Source organism: Phaseolus vulgaris, chromosome 8, assembly GCF_051622355.1.
Source record: "Phaseolus vulgaris cultivar YP4 chromosome 8, ASM5162235v1, whole genome shotgun sequence".
NCBI classification, from domain to species: domain Eukaryota; kingdom Viridiplantae; phylum Streptophyta; class Magnoliopsida; order Fabales; family Fabaceae; genus Phaseolus; species Phaseolus vulgaris.
The window spans coordinates 53,346,300-53,373,286 of NC_143505.1; the positions used below are offsets into that span (position 1 = coordinate 53,346,300).

A 26,987-nucleotide genomic window follows, 5' to 3' on the forward strand; every position below is an offset into this window, starting at 1 on the left:
ATCATTACAGAAAATGATGCTGCTAAAATATCTCAAGTTAAAAGAACACATACAATCATTTTCAGGCCAAGTATCATCAAAGTCTTACATATTTTTTTGGGAATAGAAATAGTTTTTTCAAAAGAAGGAGTTGTAATCTCTCAAATGAAGTATATGCTCTTAACATTCTAAAAGATATGGGTACAATTAATTGTAAACCAGTGGATTGTCCTATGAATTAGTATCAGAAATTAATGGCAAGAACAAGGAGAAACTTTCTTTGATCCAAAAAGTTATGGAAGATTAGTTGAAAAACTTATTTATCTTACCACTAGACAAGATGTGTCTTTTGTACTTTTTGTGGTGAGTAGACAAGATGTGTCTTTTGTACTTTTTGTGGTGAGTTAGTTTATGCATAATCCTTGTATTGATCATTGAAATGTTGTCATCATATTCTAAGATATCTCAAAAAGACTCCAAGATAATAATTATATTATGAAAATAAAGGAAATACCCAAATCTCTAAATATTATAATGTTGATTGGGTTGATTCTCCTATTCGCAAATGTTCTACTACAAGATATTGTATTTTCTTTGGAAAAAATATTATCTAGTGAAGTTAAGTATAGGATAATTTCTCTAGTCAGCTTATATGGGTAAAACATTTCCTTCAAAGAATTATTTTTTTTCTAAAATTCACCCGATGAAGATGTATTGTAACAAAAAAGTTCTTGTCCAAAGAAATCTGCAGAGATTGTCTGATCAAATGATAAACGTACATATATTCACAAAATTCTTGAGAGGACCTCGGATTGAATTTATTTGTTCTAAGTTTGGCATATATAATTTGTATGCTCTAGCTTGAAGGGGAATGTTCGAATAAGTTGTCTCAAGTAGAATTCATTGAAAAGTTGTTGTGTACTTTGTGCATATATACCTTTTCCTATTCTCTTCTCTTCTCTTCCTTTTCATATATTGTTTCTGATATCCCCAAAGTTATTGTAAAAGCTAATATAAATATGAGAATATAAGAGAGGGAAAATGACTCAATTCCTTATTCTTTTGTATTTTTCTCAAGTGCAACTAACCATTACATAAACAAGGTCACCTATCATAATTTACAGTCATTTGCTGTTGATCTGTATCAAGACTTAGCAAAATCACTACATCTCAACCATTAATGTGAAGTATAATAATGCTGGACCAATGTATACATAAGAAACTTGTAACAAAAAATGGTGCCACCACAAATTTTCAACTAACATTCCTTACATAGGAGAATGTCCTAGTGTAGTGAAAAGACCTCATTGATGCCATGCCATTTCTGGAACTTCTCGACTCTTGTTGACTAGCATAATTATCACAAGAGTTGCTAGAGGTAGAAAGTGTGTGACCTGGGCATAAGTAGAAGGACTAACACCGTTCCCAATTTGCTGCTCTTCTAGTGGAGAGTATTTTTATGTACCACACATTGTTCACAAGCCCCCTGCAAAATTATCAAATGTAAATGATTTTCGGTGCAGAATCAGGAATCAGCTAAATCTAAATTGAAGTACAAAACTTTTAGGCAGGAACCAGCTCATTAATTGATTAAATGTTGATCGAAGTGAAAACATAAAGTAACAATTTAAGCAATTTTCGTGAGCCAAATCATTCCTTGGTTTTGCTATAAACAACTGTCAAACGTGATATGGATAAGGATCTTCAGAAGTAGTGGAAGAGCTAGAGAGGATAATTTGTATATGATTAACAGCTATATACTCAACCTTTGTAATGATTCTTAACACAGTTTTCATATTATTCATGCAAAACAAAAAATTAGACCGACTAAGGTTGACTAAAATTTAAAAATTACAACAGTAATGCTACGTTGAAGACTTGAAACAAATTTGACCAAACAAGCAAAGAAGCCAAGCCAACCAAATAAGGATGTGACGGTATGCAACAAGACAGAAGTAGAAATAGCACAGCCAACTTATTCATGTTATAATGTAATTAAATTACTGCTTAGAAACCTATGCCCTGCTTCCAATGCTATTCCAACTAATGTTTTGCCTGATAAAATGAAAGATCACTGATTTGAGTATATCAAATATGCAAAGACCATCAGAGCTGTTATTCTTTACCAGTAATTATGTGCAGCAGCATAAAGTGGACAAAAAAATGTAGACACAGGGACCACAAATAAATTATATAAAAAAAATTCACTCAAACAAACCTTGAAATGTGAGCAAATTTCCATTCATTATCATGAACATCTCTGGCTATTAGTTCTCTAGGCAGGAGGCTGCCGTGTGTAATCCTGAGAAACAAATTAAAGAAACATATAACAGACAATATCACTATGTGAATATGACTTACAAGAGGAAGGGAAGACTTTTTTCAGCTGCTCTTCGAGGAAAAGAAAATCCTCCATGAGTACTGGTATTGCTTGCTGGGATTGCTCAATTCAGCAGGCAGAAGATACACCACCTTTTGCTCTTGCAGCAAAATAAATAATGTCAAGATGTGATACAAAAATTAAAAATAAAATAGAACAAGGTGGCAAATAATAGAAAAGTACAGGACTTAGTGGTTGCAGTCATTTGCACATGTGCTTCTCTTGCTTCAGCATCAAGATGCATGCTTTAAAGGTTCAAAATGCAAGCCCATAAATATGTTCCAGATGCAGATCTAAACTTAAGTTCTGAACTATTTTTTTATCCTTACGTGCATGGTCACATTGTGAAGCTAACAGATAAGTTGCCGTGGCAAGTTAGGGTAAATAGGAATATGTGCATCTACTTCCCTGTTGGTTGAAGTGGCAACCTGTAAAATCAATATCTACATTTGTCAAATTACTAAAAAAACAAATGTAAATGAAATACACAAGAAACAATCAATTATTTGGAAATTCTGATTGCAATAATAGTTTAGATAAAAATAACCATTAGGCTGGAATCCCCTTGGAAAAAAATATAAACTAAAATTAATCATGATGATACACCAAAGAGTTCTCTATTTGTCTGTCACTCTAACTTTTAGCATAGCAATTATTATTAGGCTCAGACACGCCTTTTAAATGGCGTGTCCGTGTCGGACACACGTATCGTATTGGTGAAGTGTCCAATTCAAAAAATATTTGTTAAATTTCTGACAATTTTAGCACGATTCTAACATAATTTTAAAAAGTAGAAATACATTAGTTTTCTAAAATATCAAACTTATTGTATAAATTTTTAATATGATTATAAAAATAATAAACAAATCTTTTTGAATCAGCCATGGAAAACATCTTTCCGTTAAAAAAAAAAAATCTGAAACATACTTGTACACATAAATCTTTATTGTCAATTTATATAATTCATAATTATATAATATATAGATTCGACAAGTCCGTATCCATGTCGTATCAGTGTCCGTGTCAATGTTTATGCTACATAGATTATACAAGAGATTCATACCATGATTATCAGGCTGACCAAGGTTCAGACTTTCTAGAGTTGAAACCATAATGTCAAATTCTATTTAAAATTCAAGAAAATGCTCCTCACTTCAAATCAAGCAATACCACATCCATTACAAGGGACTTCACTTATGTTTAGAGTGGTAGCAACAACAACATAAAGCATAAATCAAAGGATTAATGGAGCATATTTTATTTTTTCTTTACTTAATTAGCCCATCCTCTCTCCTTCCAGGCTCAACGACTTAAACATTAATCCATGAAGTCTGCTAACATGGAACTTACAGCTTACAGCCTCGCACACTCAGATTATAAGCATATACTAAATGAGGTACTAATTTTCTGTACTTGTGCTTTTCGTGAGCATAGCATCTGCCCCAAAATATCCTCAAAATGCTACAAAATTAAGGATAGTTCAATAAAATCCAACTTACAGATACAAGCAGCATTACTGACCTGCTCATTGTGACCTTGGGGAAGGTAGACTACTACACGACTTCTAACAGGAGGCAGAAAAAACCAGAGGGCCAGCACATACATGCCAAGGTTTCAGAATTCAAACAATTTTTTCTCTCCTAAAAATCATCTAATACACATGAAGTAAATTTCACACAAGTCAAGAGGGCCTATAGTCCAGTCTACAGGTGGCACATCAGTAATCAGCACATTAAATCCACAGTATATTTACCAATCAAAATAACATATCCTGATCCAAACTCCAACCACACAAACAAGCAGGCAAACAGAATAACCACAAATAAATAGAAAAACAACTCAACCTTAGTCACCTCAAACTTAAAATCATAAACAGGTAAACAGAATAACCACCCATAAATAGTTTTGACAAATGCTGGTTTACCATAATAAATGCATGTTTGCTTGTATATTGACTCATGTACTACTACATCATGAAATTAAAAGTTAGCCTGCAACATGAAAATGAAAAGTGAACATAAGGACATTAAATGTTATGCTTCCATATATAAAATTCTACACTACACACGGTACATCTCAATCAAAAGTTGAAAGGAGCTTACCTTTAGATATACAAGCATGACTTGTACTTTAATTTCCACGTTACAAATCAAAAGACAATGCTGTGAAAGTTGGCAGCTGTCTCTCTTGTTTGTCGAGGACTTGAGTATGTAGATGAGCATCATCACTTCTCATTATTCAAATGTACTTCTGAATGAAAAATTTGGCTTGAAGACTCAAGTGTGGTAGGTTAGCATTGTGAAATTCAGTATCATAACAATAGGTATCTACTGGAAGCTCAAATATCTTTGCAAGTTAGAACTAAGCAGAGGGTCATGAATGATCACTTTCCAAAGATATTATCTTCTAATCAACAGCTGGTAACCTGGTCCCTCGATGAAGAGAAGTCACAGTTGGGAGCCTTTTCTTGAGTATCTTTTTATCTCTAATACCATCATATAGTAGTTCGTAAGTGTGATAAGTTATGTGACCCTTTTTCAACAAAACTTCTACAAGTATCTTAGGCGCTGCTACCACCTTTTTATCAGCTTCAAAAATTGTATTTACAGTGTTTGGAACGATGCCCTTTCGTATCATACAGTGGATGATACTAACTGCTTCTGGAACCTTGTCCTTTGCACACAGACAATTTAAAACCCGTCCAAATGTTGTCAATGATGGTATAAACCCCTTTTCTATATTTTCCAAAAGAAACTTGAATCCTTGAGAAATATTTCCTATTTTGCAAAAGCCATCTATGAAAACCCGATAAGTGTAGTTGTCTGGGTCACAGCCATTGCCCTTCATCTTAGAAAAGAGTTTCATGGCCATATTCATATTGAGTTGTTCAGAAAATGCACTGATTATGATGTTATATGTTGCTGTTGTATGACAAACATCATATTGTTTTTCCATCCTTCTAAATAACCGGTAAGCACCATCAAGATCCCCAATCTTACAGAACCCAGTGATCAATGTGCCAAAACTAACAACATCAGATTTCAAACCCTTGCTTTTTATTTCCCCAAGCAAATCTACAGCTTCAATAACTTTCTTAGTTTTACAAAGGCTCTCTATAATAATGTTGTACGTAACTATATTTGGAGCACATCCCTTCTCCTCCATTGCCTTGAAAATCTCCATTACTTCTTCAGATTTTCCAGCCTTGCAAAGCCCATTCAGCAAAGTGTTGTATGTGATAACATCGGGAGTCATACCCAGACTCCACATTCTATTTACTACCACAGTTGCACTTTCTAACTTCATCTGTTTACAATAGCCATCAATCAAAGTATTATACGTAAACATGTCCGGTACGCACCCTTTGGCAATAGCATCATCTACAAGATGATTAGCATCAGACACACAACCCATTTTGCACAAGCCATTTATAACTAAATTATAAGTCCATATATTGGGTTGACAACCATTTTCAGCCATCTCATTCATCAATTGCAAAGCTGGCAAAATAAGACCCTGCTGAGACAACCCTTTAATCAAGGTATTGTATACAACAATGCTCGGCCTCAAACCTTTTCTGAGTCCATCCTTAAAGACCGCCATAGCTTGATCAGGGTCACCATCCCGGCAAAACCCATTAATTAAGGAACAATAAGTAAACTCATCAGGTTTAAAACCCTTAAAAATTGCATCCTTCAGTACCCTATTCGCACATTGCACCATCCCCTTCTTGCAGTATCCATCAATAATACTATTATAGGTAAAACCATCAGGCTCCAATCCATCATTCACCATTTTCCGCAAGTAATCCTCAGCCTCAACAACCCACGAATTCCTACACAGACCACATATCAATATATTATAAGTGACGACATCAAGACTCAATCCCTCCCGCAACACACTATCCAACAACCTAACAGCACCGTCAAGAGCACCTTCCCTACAAAGCCCTTGAACAAAAATATTAAAGGTGAACAAATTGGGACAAACCCCCCTCTTCAAAACCTTGCCGAGAAGCTTCTCACTTTCAGAAACAATACCCTTTTTGCACAGCACATGCACAAGCTTATTAAACGTGACAACATCGGGACACAAACACCGCGCAAGCATTTCATCAAACAGAACACGCGCATCTTCATGGTCACCAAAATCATACAGCCCAGCAACGACAGTGCAATAGGCGACAGGATTGGAATCACACCCAAGTTCAGGCATGTTACGAAGGAGTCTAAGAGCAGCATGAGGCCTGGAAGTTCTGCAGAAGGACTTGATCCTTACGGTATAGGTGTACACATCAGATTCCACCCTTCTGTCTCTCATCCTCATGTACACTTTGTGGGCTTGGTCATGGTAGCCGTACTCGACCAGAATGTTCATGATGGAGTTGTAGGAGTGAACGGAGGGGTCACAGCTGTAGAAGTCCATGCGTTCGAAGGTGTCAACAGCTTCCTGAACCTTCCCCTTCCTACCGTAGTGTTTCATGGCCTCGATGTACGCGCCTTCCAGAAGCGCATTGTTGACGTACTCTCTCATCTCCGAAAGCACCTTCTCCATCTCCTCGAACTCGCCGTGATGGCCCAGCTTCTGGACCATGCACTTGTATGTTAGCAGCGTGTGCTTGAAGCCCGACTCCTTTTTCGCCGATTTGAACATTTCCAGCGCTTTCAGAGGATCCTTTTGTGCTTTCACCACCGCAGCAACGTGCTTCGGAAGCAGTGCACGATTCATCTCAAAATCAACAACAACCAGAAGAAGAAGCGTGTCTCTGCTCACATGGGTTCGGGATTTCAATGTTTTCAATATCAATTGAGAGGGTTTGGTTTTACACCGTTACAATTAGCGGAAGTATTCACTTTTTCTATAACTAATAAGAGAATTATGCAGTTAGAAAAATTTATTTTTATTAAAGTATTGTTAATATATACATAAAATAGGTATGTTTATTAATTTGTATGATGTGAATCATTTTTTTACTGATTATTAAATCAATAAAATTAATTATATATATAAAGGTATAAAGGGGAAAAAAATTATACATAAGTAACAGCTCCAAAACCCAATCTGTTTATATGTCATTAGAGATTATAGATATAGATGATAAACATTGCTTAATGAAATTATTTGTTAATCATAATTTTTTAATCATTTAGAACTCTATGCGAGGCTTCAAAATTTCGATTTAAAAAACTAAATAAGAAATAAGAAGAAGAAAAAATAATGAAAAGTAAGATTATTTACACACAAAAAAGTGAAAATTAAAAGAAAATAAAAAAAAATATAATTGATTTGATCTGTGGCAAAATAAAAAAATCAATTAATTGAAAAATATAAAAGTTATCAAAATACTTTTATTAAATTTAGCATATATAAGTATGAATTAAAACTAAACCACGATTAATTATAAAGTAATCATTTTATAAAATTAAAAATAATATTAAAAAATTAAAATTTAATTTATTTAAATAATTAACCATAACCATATAAAACAAATTCACATACCAATTTTTAAAAAGTTAAAGTATAATAACAAATTTACAAAGATGGAAACTACATAGACCAATTTTAAAAACAATAATCCTTTTAATTAATTTTATTAAAAAATCATTAAATAATAATTAAATTTAGAGACAAAAATAATTAATTAATATATTAATTAAATTAGATTTTTTATAAACTAAAAAAATTTCGTATCTAAAATAACTTCTATTAATAAAAATTTATAAAATAATTTTTAAATTAGTATTTAATTATTAACTATCAAAAATTTAACTACTAATATTTTAAATTTTAAATTAATTTCTAAAAAATTTAATAAAAAATAATTTAAAATATAAAGTAGTAAGTAACTAAAATTTCAGTAACTAATTATTAGATGTTAATTTAAAAACTATTTTATAAATTTTTATTAATAATAAAAATTACTTTAGATATTAATAATTTTTTAATTTATAAAATGACTTTTAATTTAGTTAAATAATAACTAATTATTTTAGTTTTTAAAATTAATTTCTATTTAGTAATTCTTTTTAATATAAGTCAAATTATAGGTAATATTTAAAATTAATTTTAATTTTATCAAAAATAACTAAAATTAAATTGAATGACTATAATAAACATACTTAATTTTTTTGAATTGTAGATAATGTTTAAAATCAAGTAATTATATGTGCAATGTCACATGTTATTCCTATTTTTATCTACTCTTCTTACTTGAATGACTTTAATAAACATACTTTATTATTTTATAGATTGTTAAAATTGTTACATGTACATTAATTCTTTACTTATATTTAATTAAATATTATGTAGATTTATGCTTTTATTTCTAATAAAATTCAAGTTATTTTTAAATATATTCTTGAATTGACTTAAATGTATTCTTGTTTGAGTGTAAATTAATTAAAAAAATCTTTTATTTATTATGTCCATCTATTTAAGGTGTAGTTTCCATTTCCCGTTCGCAAATCTTTTCTATACTTAATTTTTTTTAACATTGGTAAGTGGAAAACAACGTGTACATGATTTGTAATTAATTATTTAAGTAAATTAAATTTTAATTTTTAAATATTTTTAAATATTATTTTTAATTTTATAAAACAATTACTTCATAGTTAATCATCTCTCAATTTTAAATCATTCTTATTCTTATTAAATTTTAACGAGTAATTTAATCGTATTATCCAGTTAATATAATTTTTTTATTCCATCACATTAATCAAATCTAACTACAATTTTTTTTCCTTTCACTTTTTATTCTCTTTCTTTTAAACTAATATCTTAATTTCTACTTTTTTTTTTCTTTGTTTTCTTTCCATTTTCAATTCAATATCTTTCCAATCTAAACAATACAGTAGTAGTATGTATAAAATGTTGGGTGAATTCATACATAAGAAATTCTGTCATCATAACTTTTCATGAAACATTCCTTACATAGGAGAATCTCCTACTGTTGAAAAAACATCGTTGATGACATGCCATTTCTGGAACTTCCCAACTCTTGTTGGCTCACAAAATTATCGCAAGAGTTGCCAGAACTACAAAGTTTGTGACCTTTGCCTATTTTCTGTACTTCTAGAGGAGATAGTATTTCTGTGTACCACATATTGCTCTTAAACTCCCTGTAAAATTGACAAATGTAAATGTTTCTGTGCAGAATCAGGAATCAGGAGTTCTAAAATGAAGTGCTTATATATTCAAATTTTAGTGAGCATCTTTGTTCTAGCCTTCTGCTATTTGGGAAGAGATGCATGTAATTAAATACTTTTGCATTGACTTCTGTTTCTGTAGTCTCAAAGCAATGAACATGTACTCAAAGTTAATGAGCAATACTGATTGAATCATGTGCGGTTAAATTTAAAGGGGTCCAACTAATACTTTCACTCTTAAATTTGGATGAAATTATATGCAGTTACCAACAATGCTGATTGGGAACTGCATGTGAATAGCAGCATATACGTTTCTTTACTCATACAACACAGAACACAGTACAACCCACAGTACTATGTAACATCACCACATTCATCTACAAATCACATAAGAAAAAGAACAAGAATGAAAATGGAAAAGTAAAATTAGAAGTCTACTTACTTTATTGGACTCTTTATACTGTTGAAAGAAGTCAGATATCCCCTAGAGTTTGAATTAGCAACTGGGTTGGGTCCTATAGTTTCAAAAAAAGAGTCCCTTAATCCAGCACTCTACCATAAGAGGGTTGTAGGGAACATTTAAAAATGAAACTAAAAAATTTCAAACTATCGGAGACCAGTTTGATTTGTTTTTTACCAAAAAGTACGAGGACCAAGAAGTAATTTAACCAACCCAACTATCACTCTAAGGCATAGGACAAAAGGTAAACAGTTTTTCACATGGGAGAAGGGAAATTTTAAGACAAGAAATACCTAGCGACGAACACTTGATTCTTATGTCTCAAACAGCATCCTAAATTGCATGCCAACAAAAACTGGTATAGATACACAGTTTTAACATACTTGGCCAAAGGAATGACAAATTCAGATGCCTCTTATTAAAATAAAAGGCAACACATGTTTTTTTATTGGTTACATGATCAATAAAAAAATTTAGCAACCAACTCTTATTTGTTGGTTGAATTGAATTTATTAGAAATTACAAAAATTGGAGGGACTCACTTCTTATTTAATGATTATCCCATGATTTTGTAATTTGAAATAACTTTCAACTAACAGTAGAGTGTGTGTTCGAAGGAATGTATTAGAAGCACATCTATATAAGTTGTCTTCTCCAGCATGGTGAACTTTAGCCCCCTAAGTCAACTTCTTGCATTACAAGAAAGAAAAGCCAAGAACAAGGAAAAAATGAGATATGAAAAGAATCAAGATATCAAGAAAGCTATCAATATTGATAATCCCGCGAACATGACATGCTTGTTAGGATAAAATTTATTTGTTAAACATGGCGTACTTGTTTATCAAGATAAAAAGCAATGAGTTTGTTTCAAAGAGAAACTGAGACACTGAAAGACAAAAGATAAGGAGATACAGAGGAACTCACAGAGTGGTCCTTCTGCCAAGCCCTCGTCGTGACTGGGTTCATAGCAACTTTTACTTCCTTAATGCCACGGTACCAACCTTCAACAGTATAAAATCAAACTAATTATTGATATAATGGTGTGATGTGTTGCATGGCACTCCGTGTACTGCATTGTGGGTTCTTGTCTTTGTTTCAATCAAAACACCTCACCTAACATCTGTTGGTGCTTCATTTCTCTAGAAAATCAAATCTCCCAATCTCAAACTTTTGGTGACAGATTACAAGATTTTTCAGCACTCTGGCCAAGATTACAAGATTACAAGTCAGTTGATTTCTTAAATGAAAGCTTAGTTGAAAATTTCATTTCTTTCAAACGTCCAAATTAGAAAAACTACTAGACACACTCACTGCCACTGTTTTCCCCTCAAATCCAAGCCCGCCTACACCAGTCATCACAGTCCCTTGCACCAACTAAGCACCTGTGACAGTTCCTTCTACCACGCCCGTTCCCTTATCCCTATAATTCAAGGTATTCCAGGGGAACAACCAACTACAAACCCTGTGAGTTCTTATCCACCCCCACCAGGAAGTGTTCCTACAACAAAAAACACCAATGCAAATGCTCAAACCAATTCACCACAACAACACCGACTAGCAATCCGAGAACAAAGCTAGAAACACAAAAAAAACAAAAGTAAACCCAAAACCACTGTTAAACCTAAAGCTAAGCTTCACAAATGTATCAATCCAACCAAGTAATCAGAGAAGGGATAAATAATTAAATTAGAATAATCGAAGGACAGACAACAAACACGTCTAGTTTTTTAAGCAAGAAAAATCATATCAATCAATTTAAGGGGAGACAGTTCAACATATGACAGGGAAACAATTAGATACTATTGAAAGGGTTGCTTGTAATTGTCTGTAGTGTGTACACAAGTGTATTTCTATTTACAATGAAAAATAAATACAATAATAAGAAATAAAATCAATAATTAATATTGAGAAATATTTGGCAAGATATTTTTTTATTAGATGTGATCAAATCATATCTTTAACATATACCTCTTAACCAGCAGTGGAACCAGCCAACTATCTTTCCTTCAAATGATACTACATAAAAGCGAATGTTTATGCTTCAGCTACAGAAAACTTCGATCAGCTTGATGAGATAACTCAAAGTAGTCTTTCCCCATTCTGCACTTGTGCAAACTCCAAAATTCAACCAGCAATACGACTCACAAATATTGAAGACATGTCACAGTAAAATGCTGGATGGACTCCCAATTTCCCATGAGCAGAAAATGGACCAAAATCCAGAGACATTAGCCCATAACCAGAATGCCAAAAGACAAAACAAATGAGATCAAGACTGGATAAAATATGCTGGCTTCAAGGAGAAGAAGCTCCGAATTCCACCATGTAATTCTTAGAAAATCTTTCTCCCCTTGGTATTTTTTTTACAAAATAGTTTATCAGTATTGACCAAGTGATTTCATTGGGAATGAACCCATTATCTACGCCCCTATATAAAAGCAGACAGGCATCATTAAACATCTCCTCATGACAGTGTCTACTGATCAGTGTGTTATATGTAATATCATCAGGACAAATTCCTTCACCTTGTAACCTGTTAAAAATGTTCAGTGCCTCTTGAATATGACCCATCTTGCAAAGACCATTGATCAGGCAGTTATAACTGACTATATTTGGTGTCAAACCACGATGAATCATATCCCGAAGAAATTTTAGAGCGTCATTTACTTTTCCAGTTCTACACAAGGCACTGATCAGAATATTGCAAGTTATAATGGTTGGAAAAATCCCTCTCCCAAGCATTTCTTCAAACAATCCCAATCCCTTTTCAACTGACCCAGTTTTACAGAGAACTTTAATAAGGCCATTATACGTAATACTGTCTAGAGGACACCCTCTAAATAACATTTCATCGACAAGCTTAAATGCTTGTTGAACTGAATCTCTCATAAGAAATGCACTAATCAGCGTATTGTACGTTACAGTGTTAGCAATGACACCCTCCAAGAACATGTCATGATACAAACTCAAGGCATGTTCCATCTTATCATTCCTGCACAGTCCATGTATTAAAGAATTAAATGTATAAATATCAGGTTTACATCCTTTGCTTGACATTTCGTGAAACAGTTGTAAAGCTTCTTCAATCTTCCCATCCTTGGACAGTGCACAGATCAAGCAATTGTACCCCACTGTAGTCAGACTCAGACCCTTGGCTGACATGCTATTTACAATTCCAGTCACTTCCTCTAATCTGCCTTGCTTGCAGAAACCATTTATCAATATGGTGTACGTGATCACATTGGGCTCAAAGCCTTTTGCTACCACATCAGATAAAAATCCAAGGGCAGAAACCAAATACCCTTGCTTGCAAAGTCCATCGATCATTATGTTAAACGTGTAGGCATCAGGTTCATAACCCGCAGTTACCATGCTATTGTATAGAAGACCCTTGGCTTCTTCGAACCTTCCACTAGAAACATATCCATTGATTAACGTATTATAGAGCACAGTATTGGGACTGGGAATTTTATTCAGTAAGCTCCTTGCTTCATCAACTTGCCCCATTCTGCACAACCCATGCATTAAATATCCATAAGTCCGAGCATCGGCACTGAAACCTCGAAGGAGCATTCGATCAAGCAACTTCGCTGCCTCATGAATCCGACCGGCCCTGCAGAGGCCATGGATGACATCATTGAAGGTCTGAACATCAGGCTCACAGCACATCAGAAACATGTCCTCCAAAAGCCGCATCGCCTCACTCACTCTATTGTTTTCACAAAGAGCATGAATCAGGGTCTGGTAAATGACCGAATTTGGAACACACCCGTGCTTGGCCATGTCCCTGAGAAGGGAGCAAGCCGAATCAACTTCATTAACCATACACAAGGCTTTCATGACCACAGCAAAGGTATGCACGGTAGGAGAAACACCTCTACTCAACATGTCATAGAAAACATTAGGTGCCACCCTGGGACAATTCCCATCAACCAGAATCTGCAACACAACATTGTAGGACTTAAAAGTGGGGTCACATGAATAAACACCCCACATGTCCAACAAAAGCCTAGTTGCCTGGCCAGGCAACCCTGCCTTCCCATAATACTTCATAATCAAAATAAAGAGTGATTCCTTAAACACTACTCCTTCATCTTTCATTTGCTTCAACAAGTTTTCAACAACTTTGAAGTCCCCAACAGCCCCAAGCTTATCAATTAAGAGATAGTAGGCATCAAAGGTGTGGCAATACCCCTTTTGGGCACCAGCCCTTTGAAACAGTTCCATTGAAGTGGGAATGTCAAGAGGAAGCACCAGCAATTTACAAAGCTGAAAAGGGCTAATTGGGGTCAGTGACCTTCTAAGCTGTTTGAGGTCAAAAGGTTTGAGCAATCTCTCCCACTCTGTCTCACTGTCACTACTCTCACATTCATTATCATTCAAATTGCTGCCCGGGGCAGCTGTGCAAAGTGGAAAAAAAGGGATTTTTAAGCGAAGTAACGTGACCCTACTCACATTGGAAGAGAATTTGAATGTTTCCAACATGAAGGTGAGAGATTGAAGGGGAGAGACTAACCCCAATGGAGCCACCGCGATGAATAACGATTCTGATGATGCAGCGTTTGTTACGAATCACGATGAGAGAGATACACTTCAACGTTTACACGCAGAAAACGTAACCCTCGCCATTTCAAAACTTTATTTTTATAAATTGTGTTTTAAATTTACAATCAACAATTTATATTATATTTTTAAGAAAAATTAAGATTAAATTTAGACATAAATTATAAAGTGTAAACTAAAAATATAAGTGATTAAGAAAATCAATTGCGTAGATAAAGATAAAAATATATTGATTTGGGATAGTTGACAAATAAATTTGTTGGACGAATTGTTAAATAAAATAATTCTAGAACTAAAATTTAAGTTACTTTATAAGAATAAAATTAAAATTAAATGATTATTTTATAAGATTGAGACAAAACATGTGATTAGATTAAAATATAAATATTCTAAATATGCATTTGTTCAATAATTATTCCAAAAAGCATTTTTATTTTTTAAATAATTGTTGAAAATATTTTTTTAAAATAAAAATTCACATTTTTACATAAAAATACTTCTTACCTATTTCATTCTTTTTAAGGGTTAATTTTTTTTTATCTCTAATGTAAACTTTACAGAAAATTATTAAAATAAATTCGTAGTGTTTTACACAATAAACGAATTGTCTATAAAATATTTAACATCTGAAAATTCGTTTGTGAAAAAAAAACTAAGAAGAACCTAGTCTACCCTGAAAGTTTATTTATCATGTAAAAGAAAATCTAACAAAAACTTAGTTTACACCAAAAATTTGCCATGTAAAAATAATCTGACAAAAAACTATTTCAATAATTCTCTTATTATAAGTATGCAGAATGTTAAAATATGGATTATCTAAAATATGGATTATGATCCAAAATAAATTCCGCATTTACATGGATAAATGGATAATAAAGAGTATATTTAACCCTTATTCCAAATATATCTTATTTATTTGTGGATAAGAATGAGAAGCTCAATTTTTTACTTGACTTTCTTTTGACCGTGATCCTCAAAAATCATATGCATAAAATCGAGTATCAGCCATTCACTGAAATAAATAGTATTGAATTTAAAATCTAGCTGAGTTAAAAAAATTATATTTTATGCCAAAAATAATCATAGGCAAAAGTTAGAATCTATTTTACTTTAAAAAAAAACAGTGAATAAATAGAGGGTATTAATACAATTGAACCATATTTAATTTTTTTTAAAGTACTTGTTGAAAGAAAATTAAAAAAATAAAACCTTACAAACTTAAAACTAAGCATAAGTTTTTTTTTCAAATAAAAAACATACTACAGTTAAAATCAACGAAGCTTGGCAAATTATTAATTACCCTAAGCTTCAAAATATATTGGACAACTCCAAAAAAATCATTTTAAATGTTCTTGATTGCAATAATAAATATTGCTTCAATGAAACTATTTGTTCATAAAAAATGCATCAGAAATTGTGCTCCGTTTTGTCGTATAGAAACTCACTTCACAAAAAGTTGTCAGAATGTAAAATATGAGGGGAAATGACACTGGAGCGGGGTGCATAAACAAGAGACAACGAAGCTCCCAAATTTGGATTGCAAGAACTGAATAAGAGATAATAATTAATACATGCTATAAGCAACTAACCATTACAGAAACAAGGTCCAACCTATTATAATTTACAGTCATTTGCTGTTTATCTATATAAAGACCTTGCAAAATCACTACATCTCAACCATTAATGTGAAGTATAAGAATGCTGGACCAATCCATACATAAGAAACTCTGTAACATAAAATTTTGCCACCACAATTTTTCAACTAACTCCTTACACGGGAGAATGTCCTAGTAGTGAAAAGACCCCATTGATGCCATACCATTTCTGGAACTTCTCAACTCTTGTTGATTCACATAATTATCACAAGAGTTGCCAGAGGTAGAAAGTTTGTGACCTGGGGCAGAAGTAGAAGGACTAACACCTTTGCCCATTTGCTGCACTTCCAGTGGAGATAGTATTTTTATGTACCACACATTGTTCACAAACTCCCTGCAAAATTATCAAATGTAAATGTTTCTGTGCAGAATCTGGAATCATATAAGTCTAAAAATGAAGTGCTTATACATTCAACTTTTAATCAACACACTTTTTTCTATCGTTCTGCTACTAGGGATTACATGCAATGCAAGTAATTAAACACTTCTGCATTGACCACGATTGCAGTAGTCTCAGAGCAGCGAACATGTCCTCAAAGTTAATGATAATAAAAAAATTACTAGAAGGAACAAGAAAAATTGTAGAAAAATATTATTCAGATCCACAAAAATTAGTTTTGCAAAACCTAAGCATGTTGAAGTGTGTTGACAAGAAACGTCACTAACTATACCTGTACCACCTACGGCATTAGCATCAATGAAGCACGTAGCAATTCATAAGATAATATACTATAACTTGAACATAAATAACTCGCATAAAGCAACTTACTGCCAAGGATCATCACCAAGAAGAAGAACATCATTCTCCCGGTCTACAAATACAAGCTGCCAGCCTGATCTCTGAGTCTTAGGGTCCTCTAGTTGGCCTTCAAGGCCAAACATGCGAGCAAGCTCACTACGCAGCTCATCATAGCTGCTGAACTTAGAAATGTCCAGTGACCTGCCAAAGGACCCTGACTTGTGAACCTGTACAAATTACACCGCATCCACAATAAATAAATTTAGAGTAATAGTAGTCCTAGACAGTTGACCACATCCCCGTACTAATTGTAGAAAATAGTAGTCTTAAAAAATCTTAAAAAACAAGAGGAAACAAAAAAAAAGAAAAAAAGAGCTGCTATATTTCCAGCAAAACCAATTTACTGTTTGCATAAATAGGGTCCCAATATCCCTGTACAGTAGATCCAATTCAACATTGAACATAAATACATTATATAAATATATTTAACTTGTATCTTGAACCAATCTTTAACTGATAAAGTGTTGCTTAATTTTGGTAAATTATATTAAGTGGCTGCACATAAAATCTATAATCGTAGGCATACCACCTTTAAACAAAAATACATTAGCTATTACCTTAACAAAGGTTCCAGTTGGTGTGTTTGCTTGGTCTACATTTTCAGAAGACTGCAAGAAGCCTGATTCATCCATACAACTCGATGTTGTCATGTTTGAACTTAAGGGGAAATCGGTGCCTGTAGCACCTCCACAATTTGAAGCAGAAAATGGCAATGATAATGAATCATTCACATTGCCCATATTTCTCAGGTTTGACATGCCATTTTGCAGCATAAGAGAAGAGGGATCAATGTTAATTCCAAATAACAGATTGCTCTGAGGATCAGCAGCACCATGATATGCAGAATGTTCTCTTCCAGGAAATGGAGGCAAAGCAGCAAGTTCAGACACATTTGATTGTGATGTTCCCAAGTTCTCCACCTGAGGCAACACGCATTGAGGAGCAGCAGACGGAAGCTGAGATTCAACTGTCATTTGCTTGGGTAGGATGGATGCAGAAGATATAATGGAATTGGATCCATTCAAGTTAAGTAACTGGGATGTTCCATCCTGGGAGAACGAACCTAGTAGACTCTGGATAGGGGAAACATCAGAACCAGAAATATGATTCCTGATAGGTTCAGGAAAACTCTGCTGCTGGCAATGTGTAGCAAGAGCTTGCATGGGAGGAGATTGAGACTGGGTACCTGATGCAAAATTAGACAAAGGAGAGATGATGTTTGGTAACTGCTGCTGAACAGGCAAATTTTTAAGTTGCTGCTGTTGCCGCTGATCACTATATGGGTGGTAACGATGCAACTGCTGTTGCAGAAGTTGTGACTGAGGAGGCACTTGGTTTTCTTGAAAATTTTGTAGAAGGGTGCTTTGAGGCTGAGACTGTGGTAATACTTGCCTATGTACCTCAGAGGTATGAGCACTGGGAACATTTGAAGTCTGCTGAAACTGCAACAGAGATTGGGAAGATTTTGAAGGATCCATTGTCCTCATTTCCTGGAATGCAGCAGAAGTCATTGCTTGGTATAACTCTGGTTGGAGACCTGGTATAGAAGAGTCAAGTTTAGGTTGCATCCACGGTGCAACACCCAGCCCCTGGAAGTTTAAAGATTGCATTCCTTGATCCCCAAGTCCACCTTGGAGCCACATGAATGGAGAACCAAGTCCCATGTCTCCATCCTTAAGACCTGACTTACACAAATGGAAGACAGAAATAAATTAAAATGAAGATGATGTGTACATCAGAAGACAATAAAATAAAGCATACTGTCAACAGATCCCAGAGAATGCCACGAGACATTTTATTAACAGAACCACCACATACCATACAAAGAAGGTAGGCCCGTTGGCCAAGGACGCCTCAGCCTTAAGGGGAATGGAGATGGATACATTGGGAATGTTGTCAAAGGTTCAATCTCCCACAAGGAAACTCTTGGCTGCCTCTCCCCTGCAGTGGACTCATCCCAGCCAACCTACACAAGTAAACAGTTAAGAAAACAAATTATACATCATCTGATTCATCTGTAAACACAATCTTAGATGTTTCTATAATAGTGCTAAATTATATCACGACAACAACATATAGTTGCTAGATAAATCAAACAATCATGACAAACCTTCACAGAACGCCAGTGTGAATTTGACCAGCGGACCGGATCTAAATCACTAATACCAGTTATGGTACCCATGTATCTGGACAAGAACATGTTACAGTAAGTATAGGTTCAAATGTTTAAGAAAAAACAAACTTAGAAAAGACTATTGTTCTGAAGAAAACCAAATATTGTTGTGGCTAATCAGTCAAAACTTTTATCTTTTGGAAGCATACATGCATATATTGGCATGGCTAATCCACTCAACAAAAACCTTGGCCTTGAAAAATATGGAAGCACATAATAAGGCGTCAACAGTCAGGAACAGGAGTGCAGCCCAGAGAGCAGCAAGCATCAAATGGCATACAGAAAACCATTAATGCAAGAATAATGTTCACAAATCAGTAGCATAAAAAGGCAAGATCCAAAACCAAAGAAAGTTACGGGGAAAAGAGGGCAGTGTTTAATAGGATCAAAAGTCCACAGCACATTTGCTACTGACACAATTGTTTAAGTCACAGTCCCACATAGATCTAAATTTAACGGGGGTCCAGCTAATAATTTCCTGTTAAAAAATAGGGTGGAATCATGTGCAGTTACCAGCAATGCTGATTGGGAAACTGCAGTGTTCTGTGAATAACAGTATATTTGCTTCTTTATTAATTACACAGGAGACTGCACACGTTCATTGATGAACCACAAAAAAAGAATATGTATAAATTGGGAAAGTAAAATTAAAGGTTAAATTACATGGAAGGTTAAAATAAATTATAGTTTCAAAAAAATAGTCCCATAATCCACCACCCTACCATTAGAGGGTTATAGAGACCATTTTAAAAATGAAACTTTAATTTTAAACTATCGAGAACATTTTGAATTTTCCTGAAAGTATGGGGACCTAAGAACTAATTTAACCAAATGAACTGTCTCTCTTATGTGGCAGAACAAAAACATAAAGTAAACACAATGTTTCGCATGGGAGAAGGGAAAATTTAAGACAAGAAAGACCTACCGACGAACACTTGATTCTTCTGTCTCAAACAGCATCCTAAATCGCATGCCAACAGAAACTCGTGTATGATACACTGCTTTAACATACTTGGCCAAAGGAATGACAAATTCAGATGGGCTTGCCCTATTCACCAAAAAAAGAAGCAAGTTTGGTATGATTTGTAGGGTAATAATTTTCATCATTTGCATTAAAGATACAAACCTTGGATTATAGAATATAGTAAAGCGACTGTTTGTAGCAGCTGCATGAGCTGCAGCAGCAAGAAGACCAATGTGCATGCTATCACTTGACAGAACTGATGATGGCATTATAGTCTGTGGACGATTTGCCCGCCTTATGCCCAAAAGTAATTGATTTTTTTCATTCCTGATAAAAAGAACAGGAAGAATGGTTACAACCATTTCTTAAAAGTTCCTTGTAATAGATTTTGGTCATGCACCCATGGTCTATATAGAAGCAACTACTGGTGATATATTGTTCTACAAGCAGGCTAACAAGATAAACTTATTTATCAGATCATAAAGCTCCCAAAGACGGATATTATTTTAAAATAATGAAGAAATAATACAAATAAGCATGACTTCTATATCTCTCTAATAATTGCCTTTCAGTTTACAATACATCTATAACTAAAACTGTGTACACAGATGGAGGGAGAGAAAACAAGTTGAATCTCCAATTGTATCAGTCATTTGAAATATCAGAATTATATGTACCAGATGAAAAGGACTGAATCACCGGCAACAAGCCTCTTGGCACTGACAAAGACACTCCAACCAGTAGTGAGAAGATGCCTTTTGGGCTGACCTGAAAGTGAAGATATAATGTAGTTAGACGTGAAAACATTTAAGAAACAATTTAAGTAATTTTTATGAGCTAATCATTCCTTGGTCCCAAATAAACAATTGTCAAATTTGATACGGAAAAGGTTCTTCAGGAGAAGAGGAAGAGCCAGAGAAGATAAGTTGAATATGATTAAGGACTATACACTCAACATTTATAATGATCCTTAACAAAGCTTTCATATTTTTCTTGCTAACCAAAAAATTAGACTGATCAAGGTTGAGTAAAATTTCAAAATTACAAAAGCAATGCTATTTTACAAGTAGTAATGCTAAGTTTAAGACAAGAAACAAATTGGACCAAACAAGCCAAGCACCCAACCAAATAAGGATGGAATGAGTATGCAATAAGACAGAAATAGAAATAGTACAGCTAATTTAGTCATATCATATGCAAATAAATTATTCCTTAGAAACCTATGTCCTACTTCCAATGCTACTCAATTTATGTTTTGCTTAATAAAAAGGAAGATCACAGATTTGAGTTGAATATGCAAGTACATCAGACTGTTTTTTACCAGTAATGGAACAGCATAAAGTGGACAAAAAAAAGTAGATGTGGAGACGACAAATAATTTTATACCAAAAGCTTAAAAAAAATAAACCTCGAAATATGTGTCTAAACTTCCATTCATTATCATGAAGATCTCTGGCAATTAGTTCTTGAGCAGGAGGTTGCTGTGAGTAATCCTGAGAAACAAATTAAAGAAAAATAGTGGTCAGATCAAGAACTGAGAAACTAACTACTGAGAATCAAATATATCACAAAGTCAATATGACTTACAAGAGGAGGGAAGACTTTTTCAGCTGCTCTTCGAGGAACAGAAAATCCTCCATGAGTGCTGGTATCACTTGCAGTTAATGTTTTGCAGAAGTAGTTGGTTGGTTGCTTGTTGGGAGAGCCCAATTCAGCAGGCATAAGATACACCTCCTTTTGCTCTTGCTACAAAGTAAATAATGTCAAGATATGCTATCAAAATAAAATAAAGTAAAACAAAACAAGGTAGCAAATAAGAGAAAAGTACTGGATTTAGAGGTTGCAGAGTGATTTGTGCATATACTTCATCTGTTTCAGCATCCGCCTGCAAGATGCATGCTTAAAAGGTTCAGAGTGCAAGCCCATAAAAGTGCATTCTGAATTATATTTAACCTGAAGTTCAGAACTATTAATTTTATCCTCACATGCATTGTTACATTGTGAAGCTGACAGATAAGTTGCGGTGGCAAGTTAGGGTAATTAGGAATATGTGCATCTACTTCCCTGTTGGTTGAAGCAGCAACCTGTAAAATGAACATCTATATTTATCAAATGACTATAAAGAAACATATATAAATGAAATACATGAACGGCAATCAGTTTTTTAGAAATTTTAAATGCAACAATAGTTTAGAAAAGACAACCTTTTGGCTGGAACCCCTTCCGCTCAGGAAAAAATATAAACTAATATTAATCATGATGATACACCAAAGAGTTTTCTATCTGTCAGTCACTCATTTTTAGCATAGCAATTATACAAGAGATTCATACCATAATATTCAGGATAACCAACGTTCAGACTAATCTAGAAATGAAACCATAAATTCAACAAAACGGTGCCCATTTAAAGCATAAAGAAATATCACATCTGTTACGAGGGACTTCACTTATGAGCTAGAGCGGTAGAAACAACAGAAAGCATAAAATCAAAAGTTTAATGGAGCATCTTTTATTTTCTCATCACTTAATTAGCCCATCCTCCCTCCTTCCAGGCACAATGACTTAAACACTAATTCGTGAAGTCAGCTAACATGTAACTCACAGCTTACAGCACTTCATATCATACTTTTACAGTCTTGCTGAAAAATTGTGAGTCTCCAGTGCTATCAGATCAAATACCAATTTTATCTTGTCTTCAAATTACAAGCTTGAACCGGCACAAGCATAACTGATTTCACTGCAGTCTACTCCACTGACTTTAGAAGATAGATCAAATATTAGAACTGCCCTGGGCACTGAGATCGTAAGGATATACTAAGTGAGGTTCTAATTTTCTATACAACCTTATGTGCTTTTCATGAGCTTAGCAGATTCACCAAATACTCACAAAACGTAAAAAAAAAATTAAGGATAGTTCAATAAATCCAACTTATAGATCAAGTAGCATTACTGACCTGCTCACTGTGACCTTGGGGAAAGTAGACTACACGACTTCCAACAGGAGGCAGAGAAACCAGAGGACCAGCACATGCATGCCAAAGCTCAGAATTCAAACATTTTTTCTCCCCTGCAAAATCAGGCTAACATGAGTACACATGAAGTAAATCATTTCACATGAGCCCAAAGGAGCTATAGTCCAGTCTACAAGTGGCATATCAGTAATCAGCACATTAAGTCCACTGCATATTTACCAATCAAAACAACATACCACAATCCAAACTCCAACCACACAAACAAACAGGCAAACAGAATAACCACACATAAATAGTAACACAACACAACCTTGTCACCTCAAACTTAAAATCATAAACTGCACACACCAGCAGACTAAGCACCACCGACACTTGAGAGTTGAAACAAATCAACACAAATCAAATCGACATGACACTAAAAAGTTGACCCTGACCTGTACATAAATATTAAAAACAAAAAACAGACCACTGCAACTTGCTCAACCTCACTCCATGCCATATAATAATGACAAACAAAACCTACAGCTACTGTACTTCTAGTGTATCCCTGTCCTCTCCTTCCAAACCCATGCAAAGACAAAAAGAACCACCAACACAAAAAACACATAATAAAGGTCAAGACAAGACACGAGAAAAAAGTGGGGGACAGGGCAGAACATCATACAAAGCAATTTGCACAAAACGAAAGAATCAAAGAAGCTACCACTACCTTCTTCCTCCCCCGGTTGATTAAATCCAGAAGAAGAAAGCTTCATTCTTGGAGCTATAACAACAGGTGAGGTTCCAAACTAGTAAAAACCGAAGCACCCCAAGTTGAACAAAAGCATCATTACAGTTGTTATTATTACGCACGCAAATTTTGCATGTCCCTTCGAATCAGAAATGGTCCTGAGTCATAGTCCACCCCCCCACCAAAAACTAACGGCACCCACAGAACCCCATCATCCAAAGCCACTTCCAATGCAACACCCGAACCTCCTGGTTATCATAACACTCCCAAATCCAACCCTAATTTGGAAGCTGAAGCTGAAACCCTAGCTTGGCAGATCTCACCGAAACGGAGGTGAACAGTGGAATTAGGTAGTGGAGGAGAGAGGCAAGTGAAGTGAGAGTAACATTCATGTGGATTTGAGTAGAAGAAGGAGAGAATGCGATGTGTGTGTTTCAGAGAGAGAGAGAAAATGGCTATGTTCTTACTCAACAACAATAATGCACAGTGACTGTAATAATTGATCCATGGCATGGTATGTGTTGTGCTACTATACGAAATGGTAACGACGACGGAAAATACGAAAAGTTTCTACGATACGTAGATAGATACTCATTGGATACTAACAACCCAGAACTTCCCAAATTTGGTTTTACTTCTATGTTTTACTACCAAAGTATGTTTGTTAATTTTTATATTGTTGAGTATTTTTATTTACTTTTTAAATTAATTAAAAGAAAAGAAAAAATATAGTAAATGTTGTTTTTATTGAAATATACGTCTGAAAGTATTTTTAATAACATTATAACAAACATAAGAATGATTTTTTTTTCTTTTAATATTCTAAAAAAAATGTAAGAGGGTTATTTGAAACATATGTTTCTTTATGTATATTTAAAATTTAGACTCGATATCATTTATTAAATTTAAAACAAAGCTCTTTAAAAAAACTATTGTTATCGAATAGTTGGAGTCTAGAAAATTATTGAGATCACTCTTCTTTTTTCTATATCAGTCAGTTGTATTGTACTTTAACTTTCCTTCTTGCTGGCTCCTTCTTTTCTACTCGTTTCACCTCTCAATCTTCTCGTAACCCAGACTCGGATGGTACCTGCAGAAGACACTTTGACGTTCAAGTCAATAATGATATTCGACACTAGGTAGTCAGAGCATTGTGTATGATAACGTACTTGGATCTTGGAATTTGTGTTATTTATATTATTTTAATGGCCTTTCTTATTGGGTCAAATTAGGGAGTTTGACCATGTTTAGGAATACATTGTCTAGCTCTTAATTACAGATTAGCTTGACTGACTCTGCTTAAGTGTAATTGGGTTCGTGTTGTCGGTCGGCTAATTTAAATGGACCATGGTATCGGTCGGCCCATTGATAAGGACCGAGACATGTGATCAGTCGTACGGCTCTCACCGGTACACTTGCCTCCCAAGCTCGAGGATGATTAATCTGAAGTGTCTTAGAGAGCGATGTGACGGTTGGATTTCTCGAGGTCTGACATAACGTTTGGCGGCGATTCAACTTGTGACGTGACGCACATTTGTAAGGGGTTTTTGGCACTAGACAACGAGGACCGTTGAATCGAGGGAGATCTAACGGTTGAGATGGTTGTGACGCTTCGTCTCCCGAGACTCCCAAGGGCTATAAATAGTGGTCCCAACAGTGCCGAGACAATGTGCTACTATTCTGATTTTCACTCCAACACCCGAACACTCCTCGTCTTTCTAAGCTGCTCTCTTTGTCCTCCAAAAGGTTAGTGATGTCTTCGTTGTCTTGTCCTACCTCTTCTTCTTCGGCTCCCCCTTCTCCCCTTCCTTTGCATCCTTCGTCTTTTTCCTCGTCTTCTTCGTCTCCTTCATCTTCTTCGTCCAATTCCTCCGTGACCGAGCCTTTGTTGGTCAGTGCAGTCCAAGTGTTGCACCTTGCGGAGGATGTGGCCAAGGGGAACGACTCGGAAGGTGCCACCGACCGGTCGGATTCCCTTGAGCAGTCATCTTCCTTTCTGGGACTTGACTGGATTGATCCTAAGGTGATCAAGATCACCTCTGCCTTTACGACCGAGTTGTTTCTAGTTTTTTGGGTAAGGTCCCGATTTTGAAGGCAGATGCTTGTTTTGACCTTCCCACCGTTGAGCCTTGCTTGCCAGGCGACACCATATGTTTGGGTCGGTCTCCTGCCAAGCATCCTTTTTTCTGTATGTATTCTCGTTTGTTCTCGGACTTACATGTCTCCCTACCTTTTGACAACTTCACGATGGGCGTCCTTCAGGCGCTCAACATAGCTTCTTCCCAGCTTCACCCAAACACTTGGGCGTCCCTTCAAGCCTTCCGCTTGATATGCGACGTTTTTTGTTTGTCTCCAACTCCTTCATCTTTTCTAAGTTATTATACCTCCTACCCGTCCGAGCTTGTTAGCTGTCATTCGCTTATCAGCTGGGTGGGTAATGTTTTGTTTAATTCTTTCACCACCTCTTACAAAAACTTCAAAGAGAAATTTTTCAAAGTTTTCATACAGGCGTATTTTTTTTATGAAGCTGGTCAGTCGAGGTTTCCTGTGTTTTGGACTTGGAATCCTTTAAAGTTTAAGGAGTGGCCTCGACCGACCCCGAGTCCTGAGGAGCGAGAGATTTTCTCTCTTTTTGAAAGCTCTTGAGAAAACTCCCTACACGGAGACTACTGACCATGTACGTGTCGTCTCACTATTATTGACAATATGATCAATGCCTTCAAGGAGAGGGTTGCGCAAAGGAAAGGTTGTCCGAGCATCGAGGCCTTGGTTGCCAGCAAGCAGTCGACCGCTCGTGTCAGTCCCTCCGGTAAGAGCAAGAAGAGGCCGAGAAAAAGGGTAACATAGCCACAGCTACCCGCTCCCCCGGCACAATGCCAACACCACCTCCTCCACGCCACTCCCCCATCAACGTCGACCGATGATTTTAACCTGTTCATCCCCCCTGTCGTCGTCGAGCCTGTTCTCGAGGTCTCGAGATCACCCCTATCGATGTTGGGGGGTGACTTACAATTTTCTAGGGGGGGTGAAGGTCAACCTGACCCCTTCCACCGAGGAGCTGATCTGAGCCGTCCCCAAGGATGACTTGCTCCAAGGCAGCATCGAGATGATCTACCGAGGGCTTGTCCTGGCCCGCCTAGGTGCTGACGTCCGAGGTCAGAGCGGGA

At 35.4% G+C, this 26,987-nt stretch overlaps 3 protein-coding genes across 8 annotated transcripts; all 3 read right to left on the reverse strand.

The window, feature by feature from the left end:
• Positions 1 to 1,021: 1,021 nt before the first annotated feature.
• On the reverse strand, positions 1,022 to 7,200 carry LOC137826032 (Pentatricopeptide repeat (PPR) superfamily protein). 2 transcript variants are annotated; one of them, XM_090294587.1, is made up of 4 exons: positions 4,462 to 7,200; positions 2,543 to 2,787; positions 2,198 to 2,459; positions 1,022 to 1,465 (listed from the first exon to the last, which is right to left on the reverse strand). In XM_090294587.1, the coding sequence occupies exon 1, from the start codon at positions 7,085 to 7,087 to the stop codon at positions 4,766 to 4,768; it is 2,322 nt and encodes a 773-aa protein (XP_090150713.1). In that variant the 5' UTR covers positions 7,088 to 7,200; the 3' UTR covers positions 1,022 to 1,465; positions 2,198 to 2,459; positions 2,543 to 2,787; positions 4,462 to 4,765. The 2 variants fall into 2 exon arrangements, with proteins under 2 accessions (XP_090150713.1, XP_068487130.2); XM_068631029.2 differs by lacking the exons at positions 1,022 to 1,465; positions 2,198 to 2,459 and adding an exon at positions 4,284 to 4,350.
• A 1,998-nt stretch (positions 7,201 to 9,198) lies between these two features.
• LOC137826033 (Pentatricopeptide repeat (PPR) superfamily protein) lies at positions 9,199 to 14,624 on the reverse strand. 5 transcript variants are annotated; one of them, XR_011083395.1, is made up of 5 exons: positions 11,933 to 12,161; positions 11,276 to 11,462; positions 11,078 to 11,165; positions 10,889 to 10,965; positions 9,199 to 9,477 (listed from the first exon to the last, which is right to left on the reverse strand). XR_011083395.1 is itself a non-coding variant. In XM_090294559.1 (4 exons), the coding sequence occupies exon 1, from the start codon at positions 14,447 to 14,449 to the stop codon at positions 12,260 to 12,262; it is 2,190 nt and encodes a 729-aa protein (XP_090150685.1). In that variant the 5' UTR covers positions 14,450 to 14,585; the 3' UTR covers positions 9,199 to 9,477; positions 10,889 to 10,965; positions 11,078 to 11,462; positions 11,933 to 12,259. The 5 variants fall into 5 exon arrangements, 4 of the variants coding, with proteins under 4 accessions (XP_090150685.1, XP_090150684.1, XP_090150683.1 ...); XM_090294559.1 differs by having other exon boundaries at positions 11,078 to 11,462; positions 11,933 to 14,585; XM_090294558.1 differs by adding an exon at positions 9,947 to 10,019 and having other exon boundaries at positions 10,889 to 11,462; positions 11,933 to 14,585.
• Positions 14,625 to 16,078: 1,454 nt separating this feature from the next.
• Positions 16,079 to 24,466, reverse strand: LOC137826034 (auxin response factor 6). Its single transcript, XM_068631878.2, has 14 exons — positions 23,800 to 24,466; positions 23,073 to 23,185; positions 22,104 to 22,202; positions 21,947 to 22,003; positions 21,706 to 21,864; positions 21,527 to 21,611; positions 20,796 to 20,886; positions 20,281 to 20,445; positions 20,080 to 20,202; positions 19,092 to 19,167; positions 18,800 to 18,947; positions 17,539 to 18,662; positions 16,952 to 17,148; positions 16,079 to 16,516 (listed from the first exon to the last, which is right to left on the reverse strand). Exons 1-14 carry the CDS (start codon positions 23,843 to 23,845, stop codon positions 16,315 to 16,317), a joined length of 2,685 nt encoding a protein of 894 aa, XP_068487979.1. The 5' UTR covers positions 23,846 to 24,466; the 3' UTR covers positions 16,079 to 16,314.
• Between the last annotated feature and the right edge of the window lie 2,521 nt (positions 24,467 to 26,987).